General features: G+C 40.6%; 1 protein-coding gene across 2 annotated transcripts in view; it reads left to right on the top strand.

Annotated features, from left to right (window-relative positions):
* Positions 1 to 9,655, top strand: part of LOC109297541 (fructose-1,6-bisphosphatase isozyme 2) — a 42,678-nt gene that overhangs the window by 17,051 nt on the left and 15,972 nt on the right. The window contains exons 4-6 of one of the 2 annotated variants that reach the window (XM_019517358.1): positions 5,494 to 5,634; positions 6,806 to 6,943; positions 8,499 to 9,031. In XM_019517358.1, coding sequence (XP_019372903.1) covers positions 5,494 to 5,634; positions 6,806 to 6,943; positions 8,499 to 8,558 — 339 coding nt within the window. In that variant the 3' untranslated portion in view covers positions 8,559 to 9,031. Of the gene's footprint in view, positions 1 to 5,493; positions 5,635 to 6,805; positions 6,944 to 8,498; positions 9,032 to 9,655 lie in introns of those variants that run through there. The other variant, XM_019517357.1, reaches the window with a different exon arrangement.

Raw genomic sequence — 9,655 nt, forward strand, 5'->3', positions numbered from 1 at the left:
TGGGCCTATGGAGCATATAAACTAGTAGAGAATCAGGTTAACAACTTGTAGGTATTTAACATAGCTTCTGAAGGCACAAGAGCAATGGGCATTAAATACTTATCTTTACTAGGAAAGGGGTTTTCTGACCATGACTGGGAGATGAAAGTTTCTGAGCTCTAATCCCAGCTGTGACAATGACCCAACTATGGCTTTTGGTAACTCATTTATAAAACTCAGTTTTTAGGATCGCTATTCAGTGAGACTTCATGGAACTTACGCAGTCTGCTTCATGGCAATGAAGGGCTGAGATGACTTTGAGAGAGCTGGAACACTTGGTTTGATGTTGTCAAGATATTTCAAAGCCTATGCTAAGCATCCCATCTACCATATCCAAAATACAGGTGAAAGAAAGCTCAACTTATGGACTAGAAAGAACAAAAATGTCTAGCCATTTTTACCAGATTTCCATGTTCTGCTTTAATTTATTGGTTTACTTATTGTATTTTATTAAAATAACCCTATTCTACAGAGGCTCAAAACCCAACATTTTTATTTTCCCTGTGGAGGTACCTCCCTTTCTTTGCAAAGTTGCAGTTGAAATTGGACCTTTTTGTTGTTTTATTAAAGTTCACAATATGGAAACAAAGAGGAAGTGACAAACAAGATGAATTCTAGCTGAACCTAATTTTCTTAAACAGAAGGTGCTTTGCTTTTTCATTGTAACCTACCATTGCTCAGGTTTTGACCCATGATAACAGGGGGTGGGAAAATTTGTAGGGATGGGTGTGTAATGATGATCTCAGATAAATAAACCTGCAAGTCTTAAGCCTAAGATCTATCTACATTTTTTTCAAAAAGGTTTTTTGGTGTTTAAATTAAACACGTGCCAAACTGGCCATTTTAGAAGGAGGAGAAAAAAAAAGAAGACACAAAAAGCGAGCAGTTTTTGATATCTGTTTGCACTTTGCAGTATAAGAGTACATTTAATTCTACAATTGCATTAATGAATAATTATTCTACAGTCTATAATTTATGCTTCTAATGTTGAGATATGCATGCCATAGGGGCATAAGTGTAAAGCAGAAGGGGAAAAAAAGCTAAGGTATGGAAGCATAAAAAAACCCTCTTCAGTGGCTGGTTCTGAAAAAAAAGATTGAGCAGGAGAGATTTAAGAGCATATTTTCAGTATTAAAGGATGTAGAATATGCAAATGTGTGTTCTGGTTAATTTGCATTCATTATGTACACTGTAACCTTTCTGAAGGAGTTGCGCAGCCTGGCTCCATTATGAGGCATAACACACCAAATGTGGTAAAGTGAATTCTTTATTGTGGATCCATAATGTATGAATGCAGATAAGTGCATTCACACTAAATTACAAGATGTACAATGCCACAGCTCCTTTAGATCCTTTAAGCTGCTATGTCTAGTTATTATAGCTCTCCTACCAAAAAGCCATAAGCCACCCGCACACCCTCCCACAAATACATTAGTTCAACAAAATCTTCCTTCTTTTCCTTCCTTCTATAAATAACTGGTGTTACACAATGTTAAACAGTTACTGCATGTCACCCTAGAGGCAGGTGTATTTCAGGATTTGGTGCAAAGCCATTCGGCAAGTTGTTGCTCATGGAAAAAAAGGGAAAAAAAAATAAGAACTCTAATCCAATCCCCAGCAGGATTTCAGCCAAAATTATTCAGCTGAAAACTGAAAATTTTCATTTGGAAATGCTGCCCTGATACAGTGTAAACACTGAAGTTTATGTGCCTCTTCGCCTCTCTGGGATAAACTCCCTGGATTAGTTACATTCCTGGGATGCCCATGACTTAACTTCCTATGCTGAACCACAGCAGTGAATTCTGGTAGTCCCTGATCATTTTATATTATAAAGAGAAAACCTTTGTATTTTGGGGTGTTTGTTTTTCAAAAGTCACCATTTTATCTGGGAAGCAAGTCTTTTTTTTTTGCTTTTTTAAGTTTGGTTTAGTTGAATACCCTTGTCCATCAAAAAGACAGATTTTCCAGTAAATTTCTGAACAGTCCTATCAAGTCCTGCAGTCCTTATTTCAGCTCCTACTGAAAATAATGGAATGCGATTGTAATCAACAGGAGTTTGCTTGCCTAACAGGAGGTTAGATAGTGTTGTTGTAGCCATGATGGTCCAGGAATTGTGCAAGAGGCCAGGATTTCTGTGGGCAGTGTCTTTTACTGGATAAATTTCAGGGGTGGATTAAAGTTAGACAAGCTTTTGAATGCAAGGTATTCTTCATCAGGTCAGGCAGAAGGTAAGGCAGGATGGTACGTACCTTGGACTAAGCAGTGGTGTGCTGCAGCCTAGCTGGTGTGGCTGCTGGGAAAGAGACCCAGGGTTGGCCTGGAGCTTGGGCAGAGCAAACAAGCTCTCCCCAAGGCTGGAGCAGTCTTGTGCAATGCAACCTGGGATGGCAACTATCATGCTCTTATGTTAGTTCTTGATGGGATCCAGCACAAATGTTCAATAAAGCACAACAGGAAACGCTTTAGGTTTGTACAGGGTTACCTTAGACTGGGATGTACCATTTTTAAGTGCTTTGTCTACCATAATTGTTTGTTCTGTTATAGCTGTAAAACACTTCCTGCGCTCTTAAAGCACATTGAAGTGTAACATCTGTACCTAGCCCATCAAAACTAACTGACACAAGGTGTCATGAGCTTTTGTAGCAGCAACTTACTTTCTTAGAGGCAGATACAGTACTTCTTAGGCATGTCTAGGCATATGACTGAATATACTTTGACTCAATTTGAGCCAGAGTAAACTAATCCTGATGTCACTGTCTACACGTATGCTTAAGCATGGCAATTTATTGTGGCATAGGATAGTACCCATGTCTGACAGGACTAGCCTATGCCAGAGTAAATTAATCTACTCTGTACTAATTGCAGTACATGTGTAGAGAGTGATGCTTTATTGTGCATTAAGTTAGTCTAGTGCACAGTAAAATGCAAGTGTAGACATACTGCTTAAGTACTTAGGCAGGTAGTAGGGACTGAGCTCTGTGCTTTCAAAACGTACAGTGATACCTTGACCCAAGCTAGTTCAGGTACATCAATACAAGCTACAGCTATATCTTTGACTAGAGCATAGATGTATACTTAACCTCTCTGTTAAGGAAATTTACCCTCACAGATGTGAACAGTTTACCTTGGTCAGGGTCAGGTAATAAGCTTGGCGAGATAGGCAGTGTAATAAGTCAAGCTGAGATTCCAACAAAACAAAAAACCTGACACACATCAGTGGTCAGGAGCAGTAACATGATAAGGGATAGGTGAACACAACACATACTCTGGGGAGGGGGTACCTACCCACCAACTCTCACTTCATCTGCACTTCCCAAAATATATGGTCAATTCTTCCCCCAACAGCAGAGAACTCCACTGCTGCTCTAGAAAAGTACAATTCCCAGAATACCTTGTAGTCCATGATACATACAGCCCAGTTGTTAGTACTCCGCACACAGCCTAGTGTAGAAGCTAGAAGGTAGGAGGGAAGAAAAGGCAAGAGGACTGCCTTGGGCACATTCTTCCCACTTAATGCATCTGATCAGGAGCCAGATCAGAAGCAGGAAGATGAGGCTTGGAAGCAGTCACAAACTCAGAAGCAGCTACAGGCTAATGGAGCATTGTACAACCAAAGCTCAGCTGAGGCTAGTGGAGTTCAGCTTATACCTTGCCTGCTGCCATTAGAATAAGGCAAGCAGGTACAGCTGAATCCAGGCTGGCAGCACTGAGCAGGCTTCAAGCTGAGTGCAAGGCTTTAGCCTTTGCTGGTACCTGTTCGTTCTCTTTTGTGTTATACTGAAGTTGTTAGCTCTTTGAAGCAGGATTCATCTTTTTATGTTAGTATAGCAACTGACATGATCATAAAAATAATACATTTCTCCCTTTGAGATAGAAGCAACTGAAATATGATTCCCCAACCACACATCCACTTGCATATACCCTGTTGTTGTCTTCTGTTCTGTCTTCAGGTCTTTCTGCATATTTCTTTCCTCACTTACAGCTAAACATCACCCATTAATTAATGTAGTTGTCATGCTGCTTACAGGCCTTTTAAGAATGATGTTAAACAGGGGTGCGCAGGTAGCAGATCATGGCTCTGCCCTGGCTCCTTGCAGCGACGACAGCCTGGGATCTGCTGCCTGCATGCCTCTGCCCAGAGCATGCAGGCTGCAGATTGCAGCTCTGCCATGGCCCCGGACCAAACTGCCCATATTGCAAGATCCCAGCAGCTCCAGAGCAGCCCCCTACCCTGCTGCGTGCCCTGCCAGTGTGGCTGGGGCCAGTCTCCATGGCAACCCTAGCCTTGCTTTATCACAGGGCAGCTGTGGCTGGGGTCTCCATGGTGACCAGTCCCAGCCATGTGGGCAGGGGCTGCTGGGAAATGGAGTCCACCGCCAGCCAGATCTGGCCCACAGGCCAGATTTTGCCCATCCCTGCACTAACCCATCTATTCCATTTTGCAGATGGGTTAAATGACTTGCCCACAGTGTCAATGCTGGCAAAACTTTTGTTTCCTTCCCTTGGTCTCTCATCCCTTGAGGTGATGTCTGTAAGTCAGGAATGGCCTGGGGCACCTGATAGGGTTGGCTGGAAAAAGCCTACACTGTCTCTGCCAGAGCTGGTCCTTTTCTGTGGTTCAACAGATTTTGGTTTCTGGATTTGAAATGGAAATCTTGAGTAGTCAATGCTAACTGAGCCCAATGCTGGATAAGGACCGTACTGTCATAAGCAACAGTGGTCTAGGGACCTTGAAGTTAAGTCGTATGTGAAACTAATATATAATATGGATTTTTTTAATATATATTTAATTCAGAATAATTTATGAAGGCTTCTTTTCTGCCAGAGAAATATCAATACTTAAGAAGGCAGAAAATTGATTGCTGAAAAGTTACTTATCTGTCAAAGGACTTGCACAAACTTCATTCTGTGATATTTGTAATACTCTAAAGTGCTTCAGTGCTGTGTTTCCTAGGGCATACTCATCTTTAATGCATGGAATCCTTATTACATGATTTACTGTAGTCCTCTAGCAGTTTTTCATTATACAGGTTTTATATACAATTGCACACATTAAACTTTGCTAAGAGAGAAATTGCTACATTTGTTTTGTCTTAGGGTTCCTGGTAATTGTAAATTAATAACAAAGATATCATGTTAAGGTAACAGTTTCATTGACTGCATCTTACAGCTTTCATGACACAAATAGCAGAAATTCCCAACGTCCTGCTTGGGAGTGTGCACAAGCACTTATATCAAACTTGAATGGGATGAGTTGAGCATAGTCTGTTTTGATTATTCTGAAGCCCTAGGTCAACAGAAAAGGGGAACCTTAATGAGACATCACTTGTCTGCTTTCACATTTAAATTGGAGCTAGTTTTATTTTTATTTTTCTATTAAGATTTCAATTTTCTATGTTAATGTTCAATCTTCTATTGAGATTTCAATGTTCTATGTGATAATGCTTCCTTCAGGCAACAGAAGATGAGCCCTCTGAAACAGATGCCTTGCAGCCAGGACGCAATATTGTTGCAGCAGGCTATGCTTTGTATGGCAGTGCTACACTGGTGGCTCTCTCTACTGGGCAAGGAGTGGACTGCTTCATGCTAGATCCAGTACGTATAAAATGTGCATTCTTGTTACCTTTTAGTGTTTCACGTACTCTGATTGACTTATTCAGACACAGAATTTGAAGGTTTGCCTCTATACATTCACTTTCCATCTATATTATTGTCCTGCATTGGGAAACATTTAAGAAAACTTGTTCATGAGCATTACCTTTGCCTCTAAGTAACTGTCTTCCTTCTTTTCCTTTTTAAGAGGCACTTGCTTTCATGACTAGTGTGGGGTACGTGCAAGTGGTAATATGGTTTACACCCAATTAGATAACAACATGTTCAGGTTGGAGAGGTGCATTTCTACATGCTCCGAACTGTACACTCTGTTGTTGGCAAATGAAAAATTGTGGCCAAAAACATGGGCACAGCTTCTCAGTGTCAAATCCTGTAGGTTTGACAGTATTGTTGGAGGAACCTGAGAAGGAAATAGCTTGTTTGGAAATCCAGCATAAGTTCTATCAAACAATAAAAGGGCTTTATTTAACCATTATAAGAAATCATGACTCTATTGAAACCAATAGGAGTTTTCCCTTGATTTCAGTGAGTACAGAATATTCACCAAATATACATAAACTCTAGAAATAGTTTACTGAGGAGATCACTCAGTCAGAATTGGTGAGGGTTGAGGGTGAGCATTAAAGGGGCAGAAGTGATGTGTGGAATGGGGGCAGAATTCATTGGGGTTTGGGAGGAAGCTGGAAACTCTATACTATCAGTTAACCAACAAAATGCTGCTGCAACACAGACCAGTAAATCTGGGGAAATGAGCAGCATTAACTGTCACACACACAATGGGGACAAGCAGTAGGAACTTGAGAATTCAGAAGGCACCACATAATCCTTCTTTTAAAGAACATCAAAGTGAGGGAAGGGATTGAATCACGCTTTTTGAACTTTTGGCATTGACGATACTGGATCAGTCTCCATCTGATTATGTTAACACTTATTTCTGAGCTCCTTTTTGTTCATATTAAGGATGTGGCAGGTTTTTCTGTACTTAACACAGCCTTTTGTGCTCAGGATATGTTTGATTTAATATAACTGAATACTGATTAAAGGACCAAGCTGTCCTAAAATCTTTGAAATCTTCCTCTAGTGTGGCATCTCGGGCAGACAGTAGACAAAATCTGCTGCCTGATAGTAACTGGTTCATCCCATTCTTGTGTAGGCTCTTGGTGAATTCATTTTAGTGGATAAAGATGTGAAAATCAAGAAGAAAGGGAAGACCTACAGTCTCAATGAAGGGTATGCCAAGTATTTTGATCCTGCAATGACAGAATATTTACAAAAGAAGAAATTCCCTGAGGTAAGAAATAGTAGCTTTATAACCAATTCAGAGTAATACCACTTTGACCACAGTATTGCTCAAAAAGGGTAAATTTGCTGAATGAAACTCCTTGTCAACTTTATATTCAATTTAGCTACATGGCTAATATACTTCAGCTTCCAGTACTATGGAAATCTTTTATAAGTAAAACTTTGCTGTGGCAAATAAACTTATTGTTATTCTGTAACAGTCTGAAGGAGGATATGGTACAGAGACAGATTTTTCACAGCTCCTGAAAATGTGCATGAAAAATGTGGATGTGTATCTATTTTTCAAATATATTTGAATAAATAGCTGTGTTAGATATGTGCACAATTCTCTTTTCTGGGTTGGATTTACACTGTTGCTCATGGTCTGTGCTGGATAATAGGGTGCAAAAAACCTCCCCACTTCCTCCATAGCACAGGCAGGTACAGAAGCTGGGTACAGTTGCAAATCTTTTGTTTCCCAAAGAGAACAGGTTGCTTTCTCCCAGCACCATATAGGACTTAAAATAATCCAAAGGGCAGCAAGGGGTGCGTCTACACGTTGCATTATGGTGACGTAGCAATGCACTATATCACCATATGGTGTGCTTTGGTGACATAGTGATCATGTGGGTCTACATAGATTGCCAGCTATGTCACCATAGCGGTACACTCCCTGGGTATAGTGCTCTGCTACGATGATGTGGCAACAACATTTAACCATGTGCCATGCGCATGGTGCAGTAACCACCCACACTGCACCATGCTTTAATACTTCCAAAAGGAAGTACTACAGCATGGCGCCATAGCAACGTTGCTGTACAGCAATATGTAGATGCACCCAAGGTTGACCAAAACCCTATTTGCTCTATAACAATAGAAGTCAAACTTTCAGCTCTATGGTCCAGAAGAGTGGTAAGGGGCTAATCCATGGCCCTGACCCTGGGCTCCAGCTGCCACAGTTTCCCTGCAGCCAAATTTCTGGACCCATAGAGAACCTTGTGGGCCAGATTTAGCCTGTAGGTTAAAGATTGAACACCACTACTATAAGGAGTTTATATTGCAACATTTCAAGTAGAGGGCAAGATCCCTCTATGTCTGGGTGAGACCCTAATTCTTCCTGCAATTCCTCATGGCAAGTTCTGCGGGTCTGGAATTGACCCTGTTTTTGCCAAATAAATGCCTTAAGGTATCTATCTATATATATATCTCAAGCAAATTAGGATTCTTGACCATTTCTAATAATATATCATTTACATCTAATCTTAGAAATGGGAAGTCCATTAATAAACTTCCCCAAAACACAGTACTGGGGGACTGGTTCACTAACAGCTGAAGTAGCCTACTTTGTATCTGCACCACGCTGTGATTTCCTGGGAGAACAAAAATCCAAGTATTGGCACAGTCACGCTGTTTAGCTTTAAGTCTGCTGAGATCACAGTTTGGCATAAGGCTGTAGGTCATACTTTTGTGACATGTTCTTAAGCTGTAAATTTTATCTTGCAACATCGAAAAATGTGGACAGTTTTTCTCAAAGTTGAGTCAGGCATTCTCTCTCATTGTGCTAGCTTGTAACTACAAATGATGTCACAGCCATTTATATGGTTTCATTTGAAAACAAGAAGTAAGCAACTCAAGCCTAGTTTTGAAGAAAGTGGAAAACAGTCTATGGCCTTCTAATTTCCCAAAAGTAAAACAGGAATTGTGTACTCGTGTGACGTTGTGCACATTCTCCTTCATATATGAACCATCAAACCATCAAATCAGAACAGAATCTACCTTTCTTCAAACTACCTGACCACTGGAATAAAAACACCAAGCAACCTGCAAGGCACGCACTTGAGTTGCAAAGGGTGAGAGAAAACATCAGACAATGGAATCCAGTGACCTTTTACTACTGCCCTGAGACTGCCTGTCAGGGCAGAGTACCTGTCACTAGTAAACACACTTGTGTCCTGTGACTCAATAAATCCTGCAGGTAAGGACGTACTGTTCAAACCTCATTTGCACAAACATGTTGTTTAAAACTGGCTCTGTGTGCTGCTTTTGGAGGGGTGGAGGGTAGGGGGCTAGGTACTGAAAGTGGTGCTGAGATAACGTATCTAACAAGCAGAAGAGGGTTTTGTCCTTATTTCTAGCTTTGAAGGTAATACTGTGTTAATGGACTAGTTACTCATTTGGGGAAGATCTTATGGAAAAAAGTAGCTGCTGATTGGTTTCAGGTGGTCATCTGTGAGTATTTTGTCCATATCAAAATGAGGGACAATCCAGCACAGTTCAGGGTCTTTGCATCGGAAAGGCTCAAGCGACTATAATATTTTATTTCCCTTCCTCCCTGCTCCAGGTCTTGGGGCTCCAGACAGATTCCTGAAAATAATGCAAAGGGGAAAAAAATCTGACCATAACATTTTTTAAAGTTGAATTAACATGAAGTTGAAGCAAGCAAGATATAAAAGCCTAATTCTGAAAAATAGCATGAACATTTGCATGCACAAATAATTATAGCCTCTGTTTTCAGGTACAAATCAATTCATTAAACAGACAAAAGCCACAAAATGTCCTCAGGATTACTTGCAAAGGAAATGAAATTCTGACCATGGTGTGTTTTTGTGGCCCAAAGGTGAAGTAAATGAAATATAAAGCCACAAATTGGTTCATTAGAACCCCCCCCCCCCACACAAAATGTCCACAGGATTGCTTGAAAATATCAGATCAGAACCTAAGG

Source organism: Gavialis gangeticus, unplaced genomic scaffold (assembly GCF_001723915.1).
Source record: "Gavialis gangeticus isolate Ggan-Ray unplaced genomic scaffold, GavGan_comp1, whole genome shotgun sequence".
In the NCBI taxonomy this organism is placed as follows: domain Eukaryota; kingdom Metazoa; phylum Chordata; order Crocodylia; family Gavialidae; genus Gavialis; species Gavialis gangeticus.